The sequence below is a fragment of the Rhinoderma darwinii genome, chromosome 11, assembly GCF_050947455.1.
Source record: "Rhinoderma darwinii isolate aRhiDar2 chromosome 11, aRhiDar2.hap1, whole genome shotgun sequence".
Lineage (NCBI taxonomy): Eukaryota > Metazoa > Chordata > Amphibia > Anura > Rhinodermatidae > Rhinoderma > Rhinoderma darwinii.
The window spans coordinates 45,784,102-45,808,585 of record NC_134697.1 but is presented as its reverse complement, the minus strand read 5'-3'; the positions used below and the strand labels follow the sequence as shown (position 1 = coordinate 45,808,585).

Sequence of the window (24,484 nt, the reverse complement as noted above, 5' to 3'; positions counted from 1 at the left end):
GCTGCAGCCAATCACAGGCCAAGCACAGGCTGCAGCGGTCACATGGACTGGCGCGTCATCCAGGGAGGTCGGGCTGGATGCCGAAGGAGGGACGCGTCATCAAGACAACGGGCGGTAAGTATGAATTTCTTTTACTTTCACTAGGGAAAGTGCTGTCCCTTCTCTCTATCCTGCACTGATAGGGAGAAGGGAAGCACTTTTCCTGCAGTCCGCAGCGGCCAGTCCGCATCAATTTTCTGCACATTTTGTGCAGATCCGCAGCCGTAATCCGCAACCCGGATTAGGTGCGGCATTGATGCGGACAGTTGCGGAGGAATTCCGCCATGTGTGGTCATGCCCTAAGGCTTCGTTCACATCTGTGTTGGGACTCCGTTCATGAGTTCCGTCCACCTTTCCATCATTCCATGAACGGAATCCAAACTGAAACAAACGGAAACCATAGGTTTCCATTTGCATCACCATTGATTTCAATGGTGACGGATCTGGTTCAAATGGTTTCCATTTGTCACCGTTGTTTAAGGATTCTGTCATTTTGACAGAATCATTACCGTAGTCGACTTCCTGCAGCATTATCTCACACAACAAGAAGCCATGGAAAAGACATTAAAGAAGTTAAAGTTTCTTACCACAGAGAATTTAACGCATTAAGAGTCAAGTTAAGTTAAAGAATACTACATCTGTACATACCCATTAACCTGATAAGGGTATTGCCGATCTATGATCACCACCAATGTTGTCTTCTGACGTGTCTACATGGCGTATCAGAAGATTTGGAAATTGGATAAGCCCTTTTATAAGATACGAGATATTTGCAACATTTATACTCAACATAAAGTCTGCAGAAATGAACTCCTTTGTCAACAAAGATGTTTTCCAGGAATAATCCGCTGCGTCCCCTTCATTCAGCAGATCAGTGGAGATTTTTGATAATGCTGTCCGAGTCCTCTGCACACCATGCTTCTAAGATGATCTTTATTGAATTTTAGTATTTTTTTAAATGATTGTTTCAAATGTAAAATATCCAGAAGACCTCGCTTCATAGCATCTCCTTTGTAAAAAGAAAACAATTTAAAAAAAATAGTTTGCCGATGGGGTTTCGGAAATGTCACTGAATGTACTGAGAAGATTACTGCAGTCACAAGATGGTAGTCAACTTTTTTTTATAAATTCTTTATTGTTTTCAAAAGTAGCTGGAGATACATTAACGGGGAAAGGGTAAAGGGAAACCGGGTGGAGAACAGGACACATTTTCCATAAGGTCTCTGCTGATAAAAGTAGTTGAAAAGAAGTACAATTAAGGCCAGGGTCACACACACGGCTTTGATGTCGTTTTTGTGGTCGTTTTTGGGCTAAAGACAGAAGTGGATCCAAAAGGAATGAAAGGTATAAAGAAAACACTGATGCATCTTCTTTCTTTTGTGTCCACTTCTGTATTTGGCTAAAAAAAACTGAGCTAAAAACTGTCACAAAAAACTGTGTGTGCGATTCTGGCCTTAAGATTATATAAAGGTTATATAAATGATACATATATAAGAAATGGTTCTATAGCGCAATGTTATATCTTAGTATAGCTATATTACATAGAAATATATATGCAGCATTATTGTCTCGCTTTTCAATCCTTACTTCACTTGTAACCAGCATAAAGAATCTATACTAAAAGAGTTGCGAAATTGAATCCAACTTTTTATGGGTTTCAAGGGTTCTTGAAAAAGAGAAACAGAAGGAAAAATGAGCCCCTTCTGTACCTATTAGAGAGAGACGGTTGTTATGCACATTTCTTACTTCATATGTCTGGGACCCAGATGTTATAGTAGCAGAATCCAAAATATAATTAATCTCATTTGTGTGTTTTTAATTATGTCTCTCTTTTAGTCCAGGTTTTCAATTTCTCGAGAAGTGAACTGATTTTTTTAGCTACCGAATGTTAATAAATGATAAAACCCATATGTAATGTTTGTATATCGATATCTTGTAAGTACAGATGTAGCAGAGCTTAGTTTGTCATTTAGCCCAACTGATCAGGATTTGCATTATCAGTAGTTTAACATAGAACCACAGATAAACCAACTACATTATATGGCTATAGAGAGTATTTACAATATACAAATAAAGCAGCCAAATGTTTCAAACAAAATGAACACTACTACATCTACTGTAAAATTTTAACTGAGCCATAGGGAGAACAAAGAAAGTCATATATATATATATATATATATATATATATATATATATATATATATATATATATATAATGTCCACTGCAATTATAGATCAAGCAGCTAAATTAGAAAACACAAGGACAGGGAACATGGGAATTTAATAGTACGTGTACATGAAAAAAGAGCCCCCCATTAAAATTGATTGCACACAGGTGACATTATGAATGTAATGCATTTTCTTTACTTGTGTATAGATTACTGTTCATTTAGATACATAAATAAAGAAATAATTGTTAATAATTGTTTTTCATTTTTCTTGTAGCACTTACAAATGTGAAACTATGGGCAATCGATCGACAATGTTTTCAAACTATCATGATGCGGACGGGGCTCATCAAACACACCGAATATATGGAGTTTTTAAAAAGGTACATTTAAAAAAAATCTAATTGGTTATTTTTAGTTTTAATTAGCGCATTCCGTGCACAGTAATACATTAGTGGAGATACAATGAGCTATTTTGCCATATACAGTGGAGGAAATAAGTATTTGATCCCTTGCTGATTTTGTAAGTTTGCCCACTGTCAAAGACATGAACAGTCTAGAATTTTTAGGCTAGGTTAATTTTACCAGTGAGAGATAGATTAAATTTAAAAAAAACACAGAAAATCACATTGTCACAATTATATATATTTATTTGCATTGTGCACAGAGAAATAAGTATTTGATCCCTTTGGCAAACAAGACTTAATACTTGGTGGCAAAACCCTTGTTGGCAAGCACAGCAGTCAGACATTTTTTGTAGTTGATGATGAGGTTTGCACACATGTTAGATGGAATTTTGGCCCACTCCTCTTTGCAGATCATCTGTAAATCATTAAGATTTCGAGGCTGTCGCTTGGCAACTCGGATCTTCAGCTCCCTCCATAAGTTTTCGATGGGATTAAGGTCTGGAGACTGGCTAGGCCACTCCATGACCTTAATGTGCTTCTTTTTGAGCCACTCCTTTGTTGCCTTGGCTGTATGTTTCGGGTCATTGTCATGCTGGAAGACCCAGCCACGAGCCATTTTTAATGTCCTGGTGGAGGGAAGGAGGTTGTCACTCAGGATTTGACGGTACATGGCTCCATCCATTCTCCCATTGATGCGGTGAAGTAGTCCTGTGCCCTTAGCAGAGAAACACCCCCAAAACATAATGTTTCCACCTCCATGCTTGACAGTGGGGACGGTGCTCTTTGGGTCATAGGCAGCATTTCTCTTCCTCCAAACACGGTGAGTTGAGTTAATGCCAAAGAGCTCAATTTTAGTCTCATCTGACCACAGCACCTTCTCCCAATCACTCTCAGAATCATCCAGATGTTCATTTGCAAACTTCAGACGGGCCTGTACATGTGCCTTCTTGAGCAGGGGGACCTTGCGGGCACTGCAGGATTTTAATCCATTACGGCGTAATGTGTTACCAATGGTTTTCTTGGTGACTGTGGTCCCAGCTGCCTTGAGATCATTAACATGTTCCCCCCGTGTAGTTTTCGGTTGAGCTCTCACCTTCCTCAGGATCAAGGATACCCCACGAGGTGAGATTTTGCATGGAGCCCCAGATCGATGTCGATTGACAGTCATTTTGTATGTCTTCCATTTTCTTACTATTGCACCAACAGTTGTCTCCTTCTCACCCAGCGTCTTACTTATGGTTTTGTAGCCCATTCCAGCCTTGTGCAGGTCTATGATCTTGTCCCTGACATCCTTAGAAAGCTCTTTGGTCATGCCCATGTTGTAGAGGTTAGAGTCAGACTGAGTAATTGAGTCTGTGGACAGGAGTCTTTTATACAGGTGACCATGTAAGACAGCTGTCTTTAATGCAGGCACCAAGTTGATTTGGAGCGTGTAACTGGTCTGGAGGAGGCTGAACTCTTAATGGTTGGTAGGGGATCAAATACTTATTTCTCTGTGCACAATGCAAATAAATATATATAATTTTGACTATGTGATTTTCAGGTTTTTTTTTAATATAATCTATCTCTCACTGGTAAAATTAACCTAACCTAAAAATTCTAGACTGTTCATGTCTTTGACAGTGGGCAAACTTACAAAATCAGCAAGGGATCAAATACTTATTTCCTCCACTGTAGCTTCTATAGTCCCCAATGGGTCCCCAATCTGATTTTCTGATTTCCCTATCTCAAACACGCATTTGCAAGTTCATAACTTAGATCGCTATTAGCTGGATCCTGTTTGTCATGCAGTACCAGCTTTCAGCCGGACCGTCATTTCAGCTAAACTGATGGCCATGGCTCTGATAGAACAATACAGCTTCTATGTATACAGGATACTTAGAAGCTGTACTTTAAAAAGTAAAAAAATAATAATTTTTTTTTAATAAAAGTTAATTTAAGTTTGAGTTTTTTTAAATATCACATAAAACAGTGATGTATTAAATAAAAATCCTTTAGGCCTTTAACACCAGGCAGTGTACAGAAATCTGAGAGAACTAAAAATTGTTTCCCAGAATGCATTGCAGCAGAAAACATTATAGGAGCCGAGCCTACTGGTAAACTGTCAACTACTTCAGTAGCAGAATTGTGAATACAGCTCTGGGCTCTAAAACTGTCCGTAGTTTAGGTTTAGTGTGAATCAATGAAATTGCAAAGTTATTCCACTTTTTTGCTAACTTATGCCTATATATAAACTATAAATTGATGTCTAGTGGTGAACATATGCTTTAAACTCACCTAAAATGCTCTCTACTGCCAGGAATAATTTGACTGTGGCCATTCTGTCAGCCAGGAGTCCCTACATTAATGTTGACTGAGTGGAGAATATGTTTTAGCAGCACATTAATATTCAAACTTTAGCTTTTACACATACAATATTTATCTGCATTTCCCTTCCATAGTCTTAAGGATTCAAAAATGCTGACCCAAAACTGCAATGGATTAAGGAGATGAATGTGGAAAAGGATTTTCTCTTCACAGATTTCTGATTTGTTTTCAAAGGAGATATTTTGCATACTAAGCTCTTTAACCTTTGACCACAATGGAGCTTTTTCTGACAACTGTCAGACTTAATATGGACAAGACCTTAATACTGCCAGCTATATATTATCTAAATACAGTTTAGCTCATGGTTATAGAGCACAAGAATTAATCTAGTAATCTCTTATCTCAATGTGCACAGCCAGACACTTTATATTCTCTCAGCACAAAACACCCCAAACTCTTAGAATAATATTTCTGTCGTCAGAATTTCTACGCATCTGTGACATTAATGAAAATTAGGGCACAGGAAAGTTAAGATGTTGCCAATGGCAACTCATCTTCATCTGTCACTTGTAGCAGTTTACGAGGATATAAATGGCTTTTTTTTTGCCTTGGCAACGACATCATTTTCGAAAAGTTTTTTTAGATGTCCTCAAATTTGAACAGTTTAATAACAGGGGCCATCTATAGGGTGCAGCCGAGACCTAATCCCTTGAGGGACCCAAAGGTCCCTTTGCCACATAAGAAGGCACCACTATTATAAATGATACATGGTAGGTGGGCAGCCCTGTTACAGATTTTGTATTGAGGCTGTGAAGCTTCGAAATGACACCTCTTAGCGACAAACCTACTGTCTTTAATTATTGCTTTAATAGAAGTTGTTAGTCTGACCCTGCAAACCCAGCTAGTCATAATCTAAGTTTTATCAGCAAGTGATAAGGCTTTGATCTGATCCTAGTGCCAAGTTTCAGTAACATATGACATCCCTGCATTATAGCAGGAGCAGGTCGGGTGCCCAGTTGACTCTGAACTCTGAAGAAAAGTGGTTTCTAAGGGTATGTTCACACGCCCCCTATTTACAGACGTAATTCAGGCATTTTACGCCTGGAATTACGGATGAAAAAACGGCTCCAAACAGTCAGCAAACATCTGTCCATTGAATTCAATAGGTCTTACGGTGTTCTGTGCAGACAGGCTTTTTATTTACGCGCCGCTGTCAAAAGACAGCGTGTAAAAAGACGGCCGCCTCAAAGAAGTGCATGTCACTTCTTGGGACGTAATTGGAGCCATTTTTCATTGACTCCATTGAAAAACAGCTCCAATTACGTCCATAAACGCGAGTACGAGCAATTACGTCTGAAATTTAGGAGCTGTTTTTGCCTGAAAGCAGCTCTGTAATTTCAGACGTATTTTACGTTTGCGTGTGAACATACCCTTACTGTTTCTGACTTCTGTTCTGCAGCTTACACATCGGTTACTGAGAGGCAACGGCGATGCCGGGTGAACCTCTGCATGGCAGATCCAGAACAGTTCTGCCAGGGACTGATGTCCACATAGAGTTTTGCCTTGTAGCCATGGCTCCTGTGATACTCCAGTTACAGTAGAAAATGGCATAATAAAAAGCAAACAAACAAAAAAAAGTAAAATAAAATGCTAAGAAAGCAAAAAAAAAACCCCGCCCATGCCTAACTAAACTGTCACAATTGCCGCCCTGATCACCTGAGACATTATATATCAGAACAACCCAAAAAAATAGGGAAACCATTCTAAGGCCCTGTTCACATGACAATTTTTGGTTCTGTTTATGGTACTGTATACTCCAGGAAAAGCTCATGACCTAGATGTTATCAGATGCCTGTGACGGATGCCAATATATGTGACCCATAGGCTCCCATGAACGTTATACGCTCTTTTACTGGATTCCATTGTATGGAATCTACTATGCTGTTTCATACCTTTTTTTGTGATGTACTGATGTATATCGCTCAATGGAGGCTTAAAGGACACCCTTTTGGAATCCATCGGGCTAGTGTACCAAGATGGCTCACATGTGAAACAACAAGTCTTAAAATTGTGTTTAAAGGACTGGATTAGGGTAGTCCACATGTAGCATCCGCTGGATGGCCTAGATGAGGCTGCAGTGTGGCCAAAGACTTCACCAAAACGCGATTTTACCACAAATCAACTGGTTGTTTTTTTAAAAACTGATTGCTATTGGTCATGCAGCTTTGTTAGTAAATCCGCTGTTTATGAGCAAAGCCGCGAGGCCTTAACAATCAATATGAAATACTGCGTTGATTTGCGGTGAAATCAGATGTCGGTCCTGTTTTCGTTAGCATTGTGACCACGTCTCGGTTGACGGCAACTGCTACATGTGTGGCCTTCACCTAGATTCTCTAATAGCTGACATCTATTATTACCCGTGCACTCCCGAAATACAGTGATCAAAGGTCATTAATGAATTATCTGCTTAAATAAAAGATGACACTTTGGAGAAATAAAATCCCTTTAGTGCAAGAAAAACAATGCAATTATCCCCGATTAATTTCCAATACTCCTGTCACAATGCAGTCAGGGGGGATGGTGCTCATTTCTATAATCATGTTTTTCTATTATTTCAAATTCACTTTATAGTCCATGCACACAAAGTTCTCTTGGAGAAGTTTTCTTTTGAAGGCTGCCTTGCCATGAGTCGCAGAGCACAGCCACCCACTCACCCAAGCAGAACTGAAATGAAGTCTAATACCACAGATGTGCCAGCGGATCACAAGCTGCCATTTGCTAACTGTCCACTGAAGACTTATTTGCTTATATCAATGCCAAATACATGTTGATCATTGAGCATTCCCTGAACAATGGGGTAAAGCAATGCCAAAGGTTGTCATTTAAATATTCCTAAGAGATGCAAGAAAAAAAACCTGCATTTACCAAAATACAACAGCATTCTATTTAGCAGAATGATTTTAAGCAATTGTAAATTGTACAGCAAACACTAAATATTTAATGAAGAAGGACTGTGTATTTTCTGTTAATGACAGATTTCATTGTTTCAGAATTGTCAAGTGAGTTTCTGAATTTAGAAAGTTCTGCGCAATTGTGTCTGTGCATTTAAATGCCTGTAATATGCACTGGCGTCGCTGCCCTTCACTATTTAAATAATGCATTAGTTTTGCAAGAGAAGCCAAGTGTTTCTTCCTACAAAAGCTGCTACATTGTAGATTAGCTCCACAGTTCATTCTGCTAATGTTTTATAAGTTAAAGCCTAAACTGGAGCTTCCTATATTAGTTCTGCTATAAATACATGTTCTTTCCTTAGATAGATAAAGAGATGCATTGATAGAAAGATGAATACATAGATAGATGGATTGATATTTATTAGATAGATAATGAATATATCTAATGATTAGATATATATTAGATTGATAGATCGATAAATAGATAGAAAGATAGATAGACAGACAGGTAGATAAATTATAGATAGCTAAATGATAGATAGATAGATAGATAGATAGATAGATAGATAGATAGATAGATAGATAGATAGATAGATAGATAGATAGATAGATAGATAGATAGATGGATAGATAGATAGGATAGATGATAGATAGAAGATAGATAGATAGATAGATAGATAGATAGATAGATAGATAGATAGATAGATAGATAGATAGATAGATAGATAGATAGATAGATAGATAGATAGATAGATGATAGATAGATAGATAGATAGATAGATAGATAGATAGATAGATAGATAGATAGATAGATAGATAGATAGATAGAAGATAGATAGATAGATAGATAGATAGATAGATAGATAGATAGATAGATAGATAGATAGATAGATAGATAGATAATAGTTGGATAGATAGATAGATAGATAGATAGATAGATAGATAGATAGATAGATAGATAGATAGATAGATAGATAGATAGATAGATAGATAGATAGATAGATAGATAGAATATAGTCGCCTAATTAGTTATTAGATAGATAGATAGATAGATAGATAGATAGATAGATAGATAGATAGATAGATAGATAGATAGATAGATAGATAGTTGGATAAATAGATAGATAGTTGGATAAATAGATAGATAGATTATAGGCATCTAATTAGTTATTAGATAGATAGATAGATAGATAGATAGATAGATAGATAGATAGATAGATAGATAGATAGATAGATAGATAGATAGATAGATAGATAGAATATAGTCGCCTAATTAGTTATGAGATAGATAGATAGATAGATAGATAGATAGATAGATAGATAGATAGATAGATAGATAGATAGATAGATAGATAGATAGATAGATAGATAGATAGATATTAGATAGATATTAGATAGATAGATAGATAGATAGATAGATTATAGGCATCTAATTAGTTATTAGATAGATAGATAGATAGATAGATAGATAGATAGATAGATAGATAGATAGATAGATAGATAGATAGATAGATAGATAGATAGATAGATAGATAGATAGATAGATAGATAGAATATAGTCGCCTAATTAGTTATGAGATAGATAGATAGATAGATAGATAGATAGATAGATAGATAGATAGATAGATAGATAGATAGATAGATAGAATATAGTCGCCTAATTAGTTATGAGATAGATAGATAGATAGATAGATAGATAGATAGATAGATAGATAGATAGATAGATAGATAGATAGATAGATAGATAGATAGATAGATAGATAATAGTTGGATAGATAGATAGATAGATAGATAGATAGATAGATAGATAGATAGATAGATAGATAGATAGATAGATAGATAGATAGATAGATAAATAGATGGATTATAGGCGCCTAATTAGTTATGTGATAGATAGATAGATAGATAGATAGATAGATAGATAGATAGATAGATAGATAGATAGATATGAGATAGATAGATAGATAGATAGATAGATAGATAGATTATAGGTGCCTAATTAGTTATGAGATAGATATATAGATAGATAGATAAATTAGCTAATTAGTTATGAGATAAATAGATAGATATGAGATAGATAGATAGATAGAGGGGCGTAACTAGGAAAGACTGGGCCCCGTAGCAAACTTTTGACTGGGGCCCCCCCCCTCCCCTGGGTATCACACAACCTCCCCTTGTAGATGTGCCTCCCTATAGATTCCGCCACACAGCGCCCCCTATAGATAGCACCATACAGCCCCCTGTAGATAACGTCATACAGCCCTCTTGTAGATAACGCCATACAGACCCCCCTGTAGATAAGGCCATACAGCCCCCCTGTAGATAACGCCATACAGCCCCCTGTAGATAACGCCATACAGCCCCCTGTAGATAACTCCATACAGCCCCCCTGTAGATAACGCCATACAGCCCCCCTGTAGATAACGCCATACAGCCCCCCCTGTAGATAACGCCATACAGCCCCCTGTAGATAACGCCATACAGCCCCCCCTGTAGATAACGCCATACAGCCCCCTGTAGATAACGCCATACAGCCCCCCTGTAGATAACGCCATACAGCCCCCCCTGTAGATAACGCCATACAGCCCCTCTGTAGATAACGCCATACAGCCCCCTATAGATAACGCCATACAGCCCCCTGTAGATAACGCCATACAGCCCCCCTGTAGATAACGCCATACAGCCCCCCTGTAGATAACGCCATACAGCCCACCTGTAGATAACGCCATGCAGCCCACCTGTAGATAACGCCATACAGCCTCAAACCCCCCCTTGAGATAACGCCATACAGTCCTAAACCCCCCTGTAGGTAACACCATGCAGGCCCCCCCAAAAAAAACAGCCTAGTGTTTGTCCTACAAAAGACATGCATCCCCTATCCTCATGATAGGGGATACATGTGTGATTGCTGGCAGCGATTAGGAGAACAGGGGACCGAAAGCCCACCGAAGTTCTCCATGACAAACCTCTGACTTCCAGGGTCTGCACAGTTCAATAAAAATGAAAGGAACGCTGGTCACGCATGCGCACAAGCGCGACCGGTGCATAATTCAGTTCTATGGAGCTGCCGAGAGACTCCGGAAGTCTGAGATCTGTCATGGAGAACTTCGAGGGACTTTCGGTCCCCCGTTCTCCTTATAGCTGGGCGTCTCAGCGATCCCACATGTATCCCCTATCCTGTGGATAGGGGATACATGTCTTTTGTAGGAACAACCCCTTCAGTGGCGCCGCGCTGTAGCAGCCATGGCGGCTGCTAGCGGAGCCTCCGGCCAAGGGAGGGGGGGCACGTGCCGGCGCTACGGCTGCTGCAGCGGTAGTTACGCCACTAGATAGATAGATAGATAGATAGATAGATAGATAGATAGATAGATAGATAGATAGATAGATAGATAGATAGATAGATAGATAGTGGGCTAAAGTAAATATAAGTAAGTTAGCTGTTAGGACCTGGTGACAGGTCCTCTTTAAGATGAGATGAACCACTAGGTATTTTTTCTGCTCTTTAGTGGGAATATTCACTGCATGTAAGAATGGTTTTATATTTAGCCCTATAATATTGTTAGTAATAAAGAAAAAAACAAAACACTAACAAATTAATTCAAGGTTATGCTTTTCCTGACCGCGTTCCAGTGACCCTGCAGATCCAGCGGATTCTGCATTGTGATCTGTGATTGAAAGCAATATGGGGAGGGCAGGTGTTTTCAGAAGGAATTGTAAACCCTTGCGTTGTGTGAGGGGCTACACAGGACCTCACTAGGATGATAAATTGATGTGTCTGGCAGGAAACCGCTTGTTAAACAAGACTATGATGCATCAAAATAGAAATCACACACTGTGCTATATAGACCACAGGTGGTGACTAGTAATAAGGCATTTGCTGGCAATATCAAAGGCTGCAACCTTTAGGGACTGCTCTTTCCTCTTATCCATCAAAAAGTTTTCTTTCCAGGATAGATTTTCTGAACAGCAATTGAAATTAAACATGATTAATTTTCACATTTAGAACTCTGACACAGAAGCTTATCAATTTCCTAGCTTTACTAGATATTTTGGATTTAAAAAGGGAGCTGCATTTTTTTCTTACAAAAGATAGATAGATAGATAGATAGATAGATAGATAGATAGATAGATAGATAGATAGATAGATAGATAGATAGATAGATAATAGGAGCAGAGCTGCAGTTCTGCAGATCACCCGCTATGCAGTGGTTGGAGCCATCTGCTTCCAGCTCCAACTACTGCATTCCGTTCAAAACATATGGCGCCTGGAGGCAGCCGGAGTGGCTGATCGGTGCGGGGTCTGTGGATAGGTCCTTAGTTGTCTGGTTGTGGAAAACCCCTTTAAAGACTCTTACATGGACATGGAGTTACTGGGTAGTCACCTATATATGGCACTAATCCGACAGTTTTCTTCCTTCTGGGGAGAGCTATTTTCTATATACACGCACACACAAACTATACAGCAGAACTGATTTGTTATTTAACTGTTTATGAAATGTCATGATAGCATAAGTTGTGCTAGACGACAAACTTGTTGGAAAATCAATGCAAGCACTGAGATGCCAAGGGACCTCCAACCCTTAAAATAATAGCACTACCTTCATGTTGTAAGACCATGACCTTAAACAGGAGCCGAACCCTAAGCCAAAATTCCTAGCTCCTATTGTAAAGCAATGACCTCTTTGGATTCAGCATCCACTGAAATCTTTGCCAGGGCAATGATGCTTCTCGTGCTTTAACTCTATTAAGTCTATTTTTTGGTCATAGCATCTTGTGAGAATATATATATAGCAGAAAAAAAATGGCGACAGCACACTGCGACACTAATGCACCTAAACCACTAAATATAAATAAATATGCATTACTGCTAAATCTACTTATAATAGGGAGCCTCTCAGTGCACAATTTGATCAAAAAGTGCTTGCCCACCTGCCACGACAAGGCGACCTCTGTAAGGTGGGAACCTACGCTGCACATACACCCAGTTCTGGGACTAAGCCTACATATATACCTGGGGATGGTAGGAACCAGCATTGAACTAATTAAAATCACCCAGGGCAGAATAGGAGGAGTAGAAGAACAAAAATGCACCTGCATACACATTTTATATCATTTAGTTGGAATGTGCTGTTCAAATTTTTGTTGTGTTTATGTGATATATATAGATGTCATTCAGGTTTTTGTACTATATAATTCTTTACAGTGCGTGGACAAACTTAGCAAATGGCACAGCCAAATTAGTTAAATGAGGAGCAAAGTGGAGACAGATGTATTAGTGAGGTCAATAGAAGTTGCATACATCCATCTTCAGTAAGCTCCCCTTAGTGGTTGCTGTGGGCAGCCGAAAAATAGTTATAATATGGAATTAATCAGCACTCAATATTTTTTATATGATTAGAGGTAAAAAAAAAATCTGAAACAAAAGATGCCCTTTAAATCTACTAAACAAGGTTTATACCACAACAGTTACAGTTATGGCTTAAATGTGTGGATAAGGTAGACCTCAGAATATCAATGCATTTTGCACGTTTCTTCCCAACACTTGTCAAGGGGTGTGGCCTAGAAGTTACACAATTTAAACAAATATATAATCACACTATGCCAGTTATTTGTAAATTTGACATAAAGTGGCAGGAAACCTGTATACAATGTCTGGTGCAGAGTGCCACATAAGTAGATGAGATACTTATAAACGATCATATAACTTTTAGAACTCTTGATCAGGTCCTTAAAAAATTGGGAGAATAATTCATGGCAGCGTATGGGCAATATAGATATAAATCATGAAGCGATTATGAACGGAATAATTTTCAATTGAAATCATCATTTTGCCTGACGCCCGCCTTGATTAGCTTTTTTATCACATCGGAGTAAGCCGTTTTATGTATATTGTAAGTTGCGGATTTAAATGTCATTGTAGTTAGTCATTCAATTATTTGCAGCAGAATGTTTTCATGTTTGTCAATTTCATCTTTATTTTCTTGCAGTCAGTTTAAACAGAATAATCTTAGAAGCGTGAATGTGTAACACAGAATCATAATGAAAATGTTGATGTGGTTCGGTACTGGGGAAAGTTGCCAATATCGCTGAAGTTTTGCACACAACTGTATACGCACAACGATTATCCTCTCTAGTTGCTAAGCAACAGCTTCCAAGAGAGCAATAGAGATCTGCAGTATTGGCAAACTTATCCTTAACCCTTTTCATTTTGCATTCCGTTGGTGTGCACGCTGCCTGCTTCCCAGTAAATACCATGGTTGTCTGCGTGCGGACTTTACAATTTACAGAATTTTATACAAAAGCGGCTTTTTTGAATAGTCCATGGACTAATATAGTTCTGAAATCTCCTTACAAATTTTCTTGTCAAATAAATTAGCTTAAACCATTGGTCAACCCACCATATAGTGGGGGCCTCAAATGCAGTCCTTGAGTCCTTCAAAGGGACATACATCACATTTAGCTGGGGCCAGGTCAAGCTGTGGGCACACATACACACATATTTGTGATTGGCGTTGTCGCCATAGAATTACAGGTTCCAAGATCTGTTCTTGTTTTTGACAAAATACATATTGTATTGTTGGAATGCAGACCAGAGGCATAAAAATATATACATATATACAGTTACATAAACAACACAACTTTTGGAGATGGAGAACATATATCACAAAGGAGAACAGAGTAGCTCCAGCCTATAGTTCCACAGTGACACCACGTTGCTCGTGATTTGTGCTAAAATTAGAAAAACATGGCTACTTTCTTCCAGAAACAGTGCCACACAGGTTGTGTATGGTATTGCAGCTCAGTCCCTTTACCTTAAATGGAGCTGAGCTGCAATACCAGGCACAACCTGTGGACAGATGTGGCGCTATTTCTGGAAGAAAGCTTCTATGTTTTTCTAATCCTGGACAACCCCATTAAAATTTCCTGTGAGTGATAGTAATGAGGTGATTTCACCACAAATTGTAGCTTACTCTGTGTCACCGTAGAGCCCTAGCCCTATGGTTGGGCAGAGTGTATAGGATCTCTCATACGTGAAGATCATCCTGCGGAAGGCAGCTACGCCATATGAATTTGACCACCTGTGGGCTGCACATCAGGAACATGAGGGCTGCATCACTGGCTTTACCTCTTCATAGTATAAGTATCCATAAATTAGAAAATTATGATTATTATTATTATAAAATAATTTTACAGCATGAGGGGGCCCGTGCTGCCCACCGACACAGCCCCCCCCCCCATGGCCGGTGGCGCCGCTAGCGACAGCCACATTCACTTGTATCTTGTATGTGTCTTCAGGACGCAGATACAATTGATTACTATAGGCTGATTACTATAGGCTGCGGCCTATAAGGCGCTGGGAAGACTCCGTGCGTAGGCCGGTATGATGACGTCACTGCATCACGCTGGTCTGCGCATGTGTCCCGCCCGGTGGATGTGAAGCGCTCCCTCCTTTGCGGGAAAAGGGCAAGGTAAGCACAATATATATATTTTTTTTTTGGGGGGGGGGTGGCAATATATACAAGGGGGGAGCAGGGGGGGCACTATATACAAGGGGGAGCAGGGTGGCACTATATACAAGGGGGGAGCAGGGTGGCACTATATACAAGGTGGAGCAGGGTTGCAATATATACAAGGGGGAGCAGGGTGGCACTATATACAAGGGGGAGTAGGGTGGCACTTTATATAAGGGGGAACAGGGTGGCACTATATAAAAGGGGGGAGCAGGGTGGCACTATATACAAGGGGGAGCATGGTTGCAATATTTACAAGGGGGGAGCAGAGTGGCACTATATACAAGGGGGGAGCAGGGTGGCACTTTATACAAGGGGAGAGGATGGTGGCACTATATAAAAGGGGGAGCAGGGTGGCACTATATACAAGGGGAGGGAGCAGGGTGGCACCATATACAAGGGGGGAGCAGGGTGGCACTATATACAAGGGGGAGCAGGGTGACACTATATACGAGGGTGGAAGCAGGGTGGCACTTTATACAAGGGGGGAGGATGGTGGCACTATATAAAAGGGGGAGCAGGGTGGCACTTTATACAAGGGGAGGGAGCAGTGTGGCACCATATACAAGGGGGGAGCAGGGTGGCACTATATACAAGGGGCAGGAACAGGGTGGCACTATATACAGGGGGGAGCAGGGTGGCACTATATACAAGAGAAGCAGGGTGGCACTATACAAGGAGGGGAGTAAGGTGGCACTATATACAAGGGGGGAGCTAGGTGGCACTACTAGGGGAGCTGTATGGCACATTACAAGGGGGAGGGCTGTGTGGTGCAATCTGCACGGGTCTTGTGTGTACAGGGGGCAGTGTGTGGCATTATCTACAGTTCTCTGTCTGGCGCTATCTACAGCGGGCATTGTGGCACTATGTACAAGGAAGGGGGGCTTTGTGGCACTATATATAAGGGGGCTGTGTGGCACTATATACAAGAGGGGGCTCTGTGGCACTAAATACAAGAGGGGGCTGTGTGGCACTATATACAAGGGGGGCTGTGTGGCACTTAATACAAGGGAAGGGCTGTGTGGCATTATATACATGGGGGGCTGATTGGCACTACAAATGGGGACTGTGTGACTATCTATTAGGAGGCTGTATGGCACTATCTACTAGGGGGGCTGTATGGCAATATTTACAAGGGGAGGGCTGTGTGGCGCTATCTACAGGGGGCTGTGTGTGGCGCAATCTACAGGGGTTTGTATCAGAAATTACAGGGGGCTGTGTGGCACTATCTACTAATGGAAGGGGCTGTGTGGCACTTTATACAAGGGAGGGGGGCTGTGTGACACTATATACAGGGGGGGCTGTGTGACACTATATACAGGGGGAGCTGTATGGCGCTATCTACAGCGGGGCTTTATGGCGATATCTAAAGGGGGAGGTGGGGGCGCTAGCTACAAGTGGGGTGTGACACTGTGTACAGGGTGGGCTGTATAGCACAACCTACAGTAGGGGCACTATCTATAAGGGGGCTGCGTGTGGCACCTACAGGGGGGCCCCAGTCAAAAGTTTGCTATGGGGCCCAGTCTTTCCTAGTTACGCCCCTGCCTACTCTATATTCATACATGCTATAAAATATCATAAATGTGGGATAGTTGTCTGCGAGTTCTACTGTTTTCCTTTAGAGAAAGTCATAAACTGAATGTGGGTGTTGCGGGGAGAGAAAATGATCAATTAATGCCATGGTGAGGAATGATCTGTGCAGGGTTTAACTAAAACTTCCAGGTTTGACTTGCACTTTGCAATATAAAATTTCCCTGAAGTCTTTAGATCAGATTATTATAGGTCAGTACTGCCTGAGTATTGCGTTACCCGTAACTTCATTATGAGTAGGAAAGTTTGGAAGATCTTAAAGCCATAATTTTATTGCATTTTTTTTGTGAATTTATATATTTATTTTTTATGATATAGTGTGTTAATCTAAAATGTACAAATATTTCAATTCAGCACTGACATCCTATCTCCTATATGATTACACTAATGGTAAAAACCTACTAGGGCATTCCAGGCAATAGTCCTAGTGACAGATGTCACCTTTACTTCAGATTATCCCTTATATCCAGTGGAAATATAAGGGAAATGGGCCATCTAGGGCTATGTTCACACGGAGTATTTTGCCGAGTTTTTTGACGCGGAAACCGCGTTGCAAAACTCGGCAAAAACGGCCCGAAAATGCCTCCCATTGATTTCAATGGGAGGCGTCGGCGTCATTTTCCCGCGAGCAGTAAAACTGCCTCGCGGGAAAAAGAAGCAACATGCCCTATCTTCGGGCGCTTCCGCCTCTGACCTCCCATTGACTTCAATGGGAGGCAGAGAAAGCGTATTTCGCGCTGTTTAATGCCAGCGGCGCTCAATGGCCGCGGGCGAAAAACGGCGCGAAAATCGCTGCGAAAATCGGCGTGCAGGGAGAGGAATATCTGCCTCAAACTTCCAAACGGAATTTTGAGGCAGATATTCCTCCTGCAAAATACCCCGTGTGAACATAGCCTTACAGTTAAGTGAATGGAGTAGGTGGGCACAGCAGGAGACATACCTCACCAGTGTCTGCCTGCCTCGTCCATGCTAAAGCGAAGGTCCTGGAAGAGAAGTCACTTGCACAGAGGACACCCTTTTATTATTGAGAGAAGTGAACAGCTAAAAAAAAGAGTGGATCACACTCTGGGGTATTCCGTCTGGCCATGTCTTGCGAGGACAACCATTCATTTGATTGGGTACCAGTTAATACTACATTTCCCCGGCAGCAATTTTTAGCTTATCACTAGGCAGGATTCATTTGATAGTGAGGTTGACGTAGTGCTCTTCTGACATGTCTGTTTTAGTACTCGCATTCCCTTTAAAATAATTCTGAAGCATCTTTTCTTAGAATTCTGTTTTGCTATTTTTCAAGTTTTCCTAGTGGAATTGTAAGAATAAATTAATAACTAGGTGTTACCATTCCCCTTGTCAATGAGGCATATCCCTAAACACCTCGACTCTCTCCAATCAGTGCTGACAGTTTAGGGATATGTAAGCGGAATGGTAAAGCCCAATTGTCCATTGATCATGCATATCCAGAAGGAATACTAGCGTAACAGTACAGTGCAAAGTTCTAAGGAAAGATGCTCCAGAATTATTGTTTCATGGGGCATACAAATATTTACTAAAACACATATCTCGGGAAATCTGACAGGTCCCCTTTACAGCCTATAGCTACTCAAAATTAAAAACTTAGGGTATGTGCACACGATGAGAGGCTTTTACGTCTGAAAAGACAGACTGTTTTCAGGAGAAACCAGCTGCCTCGTTTCAGACGTAAAAGCTCCTCCTCGCATTATGCGAGGCGTCTGTGACGCTCGTAAATCTTGAGCTGCTCTTCATTGACTTCAATGAAGAACGGCTCAAATTACGTTGCAAAGAAGTGTCCTGCACTTCTTTGCCGAGGCAGTCAATTTACGCGTCGTCGTGACGACGCGTAAATGACAGGTTGTCTGCACAGTACGTCGGCATACCCATTCAAATGAATGGGCAGATGTTTGCCGACGTATTGTAGTCCTATTTTCAGGCGTAAATCGAGGCATAATACGCCTCGTTTACGCCTGAAAATAGGTCGTGTGAACCCAATCTGAGGTATCACTGCTGCTCTGGTGTGACTGACATACCATATAGGTCTAGGAACCAGATTTTCAGATATTATTTTTGGCATGGTCCAAAAAAAAATTGAAAGTTGGGTAACTTTGTAAATACATTGCATTACTCATCTTGTACTGATCATAATTTACAACTTGTAAATAGTCCAAAGCTGCATTTACAATTCTGCTGGTTGTTACTGGAAACAGTCAACAAGACTGTCAACAGACATTCCCCTAGCAGATTAGCTAAGCTTCTAGCATTGGCACAGTTAGTGGCAGAGTACTGTGCAGTGCTTTGTGTAAAGAGGATGCTTCTTAGAATACGGAATTCAGAGCAATCTCTGTATAGCATATGGTGCCAGCAAGGGTTGCTGGGAGATTTCAGCTATGAAGCCTTCAGCTGTGTAAATGCAGCTCTGGACTATAATATTGGCTGTAACTCGGAATCAGTAAGGTAATGCAATCTGCTTACAAAGTTATGTAAATTTTTTTTTAGATTGATTCAATATATAAACTGTTGTTCAAAGCTGAACCTACACTTTAAAGATATGTTAGTAATATTTCTCCGTAAAATGCATTTATTCTTTCTGCAGATTTTTTTGTAAGGCTCTTTCACAGAACTCAGCGGTATGAAAGCCAATTTAATTTTAGGCATAAATAAATACATTGTTTGTTGAGAAGACCTATTTAATCCCTATGGCTTGTAATTGTTTGATAACATGTTGACATATTTGATGCAGAATGTACAGGAGTGTTTGAGATAATCTGTCCGGTTACCAAAGGTCACCTTATGCTTCTCTCGATTATTTATGTTCTTGAACTAATGGGAGATTTCAAAAGTCAAAGTAGTAAACTGAATCTAAAATAAAGTTTGATGAATGATATGGAAGCATTTTATGTAACAAATTCAAAAAGGTCAAAAAGTTGTCCTATTATTTGCTCTCAGGAAGCTGGGGGCTAAAAGAGAATTGCACACCATTATATGGACCAGGGCCGGCTCCACGTTTATGTGGGCGCTTGTGTGACACAAACTTAGTGGGCCCCTTTGCGGGAGAATTCACAGCGGCTGTAAAATGGCAGAAAACGTCACTTTGTGCCCCCATATAGACGTTAGGCCCTGTTTATGCCCCCATATAGAAGTTAGGTCCCCAGTTTGTACTCCCATAAATTTAGTGCCCTCTGTAGATAGTGCCACACAGCCCCCTCCCATGTAGTGCCACACAGCCCCCGTCCCAGGTAGTGCCACACAGGCCCCCTACCAGGTAGTGCCACACAGCCCCCCTACCAGGTAGTGCCACACAGCCCCCTTCCCAGGTAGTGCCACACAGCCCCTGCCTCCCAGTTAGTGACACACAGCCCCCACCGCCCAGGTAGTGCCATACAGCCCCCACCTCCCAGGTATCACCGCACAGCCCCCTCCTCCCAGGTAGTTCCATACAGCCCCCTCCTCCCAGGTAGTGCCACACAGCCCCCCTCCCTGGTAGTGCCACACAGCCTCCCTCCCTGTAGGTAGCACCTTTGGGGTTTCCTCTAGGAGTGGAACTGCTGTTGCAGTAGCTGCACCACTTCACTGGCGATCAGCTGTCATTGTAAGGGGAAACCACATAGAGAGATACATTTCCCCCGCAACAGAAATATAGCACTACATGGCGGCCATTCTATTGAATGGCCATCCATGTAATGCATGTATGCACTGGCAGCTCTCCATTCTAGAACATAGAGGGTGGTCCTAAAAGGGTGACTTCTTCTATGATGTCTATACGCCTTAGTTGTCTAGTTTAGAAAACCCATTTTCATATACCCTATCAGGGATTTCTGAGTTAATAAAAGAGGGTCCTTTGTTCAGCATCCTCATCTCTTGTTCAGAGTAAAGAGTGGTTACATAAAGCGTCTGTGGCTCTGGATGGCTTGTCCTGTCCTTGCACTACACAGACAACCCATTGATTTGAATAGGTACTATGTGTAGCCATTATCCTGTGTAACAGCTGCCGCTCACGTATACTGTTGCCATCATGTTGAGCACTGAGACCCCCACCAATCGCTAAAACAAAGTGGCAGAAGTACTCGGGTGAGCACTATTCCACTTAATTTCTGATCAGCTTTCCTCAGAGCAGTGTACAGGCTTATAGACTTTCTATTGAGCCCATACACCGCTTGCTTGGCAATCAGAGGAAAGACAATCAGAAACAAAGTGGCACAGCACTCACCCGAGCGCTTCTGACGCTTTGTTTTAGCGATCGGTTGGGGTCTCAGTGCTCAGACCCCCACTGATCAAAACTTCTGGCATTTCACTATTACATGACAAAAGTTTTTTAAAAGTTTAGATACCCCTTGGGGTATGAATTTTTTCGGTCTGAGTTAATGTATGTGATTGGGGTCTTAATTTGCTTAGGGCTTTTGTCTGGGGTATAAAACAAATGCGGGGGTTTGGTGTCTAAATTTTTGTGTTGCTATAGAGGCTGAAAATTTCTGCAGCATTGAGGGGCAAATAGGTCTCATCAGGAAACTCTGCAGTCATCAGGAGAAGTTGCCATAATGGTCTGTGTCAGATGGAGAAGAAATTAAAATAGAACAACCCCCATCAGAGAAGATGTCGCTTGTGAGTCACTGGATTTATAGGGAATCTGTCACCTCTCCTGACATGTCTTTTACAGATATTCCTTGTATTCTATAAAAAGTCTTTGTTTAGTCCAGGACTAATAGACAAATGGGTGTTACGATTCCCCTTGTCAGGAGGATGTGTCCCTACGCAGTTTGACGATGTCAGCAATGGTTGAAGACTGTTCGTATGTAGGGACACAGCCCTTTCACAAGGGGAATCATAAAACTCATTTGTCAATGCTCGCACAGAAAGGGGGTTTCAGTGCTCGGATCCTCACCGATCAGAACTTTTGACATGCCACTATGACATCTGATTCTTATGGCTCTGGGGGAAAGGAGTTATCCCCCCCATAGAGTCCTCAGCAGTCAGTCAGATGCGCTGACTTCCCCCTTGCAGTATAGTAACTACTGAGGGCTCTATGGGGGGAGGGATTATACTGCTAGGGAGGGTCTGAGCATCTGACTGCAGAGGGCTCTATGTATGGGAAAAAAATTTCCCTGTCCATAGGGCCCTCAGCAGTCAGTTAGGCGCTCAAAATCCCCTCCCCAAAGGTATAACTACTCAGGGCTTTACAGGGGGGGATTACCCCCCATAGAGCCCTCTGCAGTCAGTACGATTGTCGGACACCCCCTTGCAGTATAACCCACCCTAGCGTTGGCCGATCCCTTTAGTGTTAGTGGGGGCAGGAGGATGCTCCTCCATAGGAGGCCATGTTGGGATTGGAGTGCCGAAAAGACTGTAAAGAAGATTGAACTAAAAAAGGGGACGGCACTATACAAATAAAGACATCGACGCAGATTCTCTAATGACATTATATTGATGATGTCCAGCACATTTGGGAAAATAAAGATATGTAGCCAACCTTTTTAAGGGTTTAAACATGCAGAAATTCCACTTTTTCACTTTTATTTCAAGGTAATATTCCTGACCCGCAAAATTAAATTTTGCACCTCATCTGAACTTGCTCTGCATGTCATCTTTTTTTTGTCAAAATGCAATATAAAGTTCTGCTACTCTCCAAATGACTACATTTTTCCTTGTAAATAAATTTATATGCCTCATGTACTTGTTGGCCTCGGTAATATGTTTTTTATTATGTTTTTTATTCTTTCCACCTGCAACCTATTCTCTGTGCTCAGTACAAGACAAATGACAGTGTTAAAAGCATAATAACATTTTATTTTTTCATATCGATGGTCTCGCTGTAACCTGTTGCCTATTTAGCTGCTGCTGTATACACGTATTACTGGTTATTGTATTCAGTAATAAGTATATACATTATAAACATATTAAACATTTTAAACTTTTCCCCTGTTTTTCAACTAAAGAAAAATTTATGTAAATTGTGTCTCTTGTCATTATGCTGTGGAGTAGTTTAGTTATAAGTTTTGTACACTCTGTCAGCTTTAAGATATTGTGATGCCTAAAGGAAAGAGTATAATTTAACAGATATATGTGGGCTGATAATATGAGTGTGTGTGGGCTATGTAAAAGCCATAATGGAACATAATGTTTTTGAGATGTCGTAGAAAGTAAAGACTAGATCTCAATTGTTCTAAAGTTACAATTATATCTGGCCTGTAACGCTTAATAGTGCTATAAAGAAGACTCAGAAACTCTGACGCTAATAACTACTGCTAAAGACCCATCCAGGAGCTTGACTGATTATATATCTACACAGTTGTCTAAAATATTTGACCGTCATTTGATAATGCTTTTTCAATTTCTCACTAAGATCTCTGTTTTTTGTCATTGAATGGAAACATTATTGGGCCGTAGCTGTAGCTTCCTTCTGGAAAATCCTCTGTAACGTAAACACAATAATGGAAGAAATCTCTCTGAGTCCAGAATGATACATTGTTACAAACTACAGCTGTGTTAAGCTAGGACTAGATTATTACAGGTTTAAGTGTATACAAGAATGTTTCCAATTACTAAATATATTAATAGGCCAGTTTCACATAGCCATAATACGTCTGAATTTTAAGTTATGTATTACATCTGCAACACCTGAAACCTGCCCTCCCTTGCAGTTCTACTAGGTTAGGCCGGATTCACACGAGTGTTCAGTCTGTGATAAACGGTCCGTATGTTGGCCGCATTTCCCAGATCGAACATACTGCAGGGAGCCGGGCTCCTAGCATCATAGTTATCTATGACGCTAGGTGTCACTGCCTCGCTGCGTAACAACTGTTCCGTACTGTAATCATGTTTTCAGTACGGGACAGTTTTCCTGCAGCGAGGCAGACACCTAGCGTCATACATAACTATGATGCTAGGAGCCAGGCTCCCTGCAGTGTGTTCGGTCTGGGACTGATCACGCTCGTGTGTGGGGCTCCTTACTATGTGATCAGTGGAAATCCAACGAATGGGACCCCAACGATCATTAAAATGGAGGGGTTGAGGCCAATTCAGCCTTTTCCCTGTACAGTGCCGCTCTCGATCAGACACTGCCGAAAACAGTGTCACAAATCAACAGGACTAAGTTGCAGTACCTGCTCCATGCTATGTTTAGGCAAACTTTATGGTGTTATTCAGAATTAGAAAAACATGACTGCTTTTTAAAAAAATAGCACCACACTTGTCTGCAGGTTGTGTGAGGTAGTACAGCATAGCCCCATTTACTTTAATAGAGCCTAGCTGCAGTGGCAGACATAACCCATACACAGGTGCAGCCTTGTTTTAGGAAGAAAGCTGCAATATTTTTCTAACCCTGGACAACCCCCATAGAACAGCTTTGGAACCTAAAAAACTCTAGTCGGACCCTACTGATTACATAGTAAAGGTATACCTTAATAATATGCCATCGCTGCAGGGTGAATAATACAAGCAGGTTCAGGGTGTTGAGTGGTAGAGTTGCAATAAAAATAGGAAATACAATAAAATCTTATAAA

The 24,484-nt window shown here is 40.9% G+C and overlaps 1 protein-coding gene across 2 annotated transcripts in view; it reads left to right on the top strand.

The window, feature by feature from the left end:
* PRKG1 (protein kinase cGMP-dependent 1) overlaps nt 1–24,484 on the top strand; it is a 699,395-nt gene that overhangs the window by 505,552 nt on the left and 169,359 nt on the right. For both annotated transcript variants that reach the window (XM_075841194.1, XM_075841192.1), the window contains exon 4: nt 2,485–2,590. In XM_075841194.1, coding sequence (XP_075697309.1) covers nt 2,485–2,590 — 106 coding nt within the window. The remainder of the gene's footprint in view (nt 1–2,484; nt 2,591–24,484) is intronic.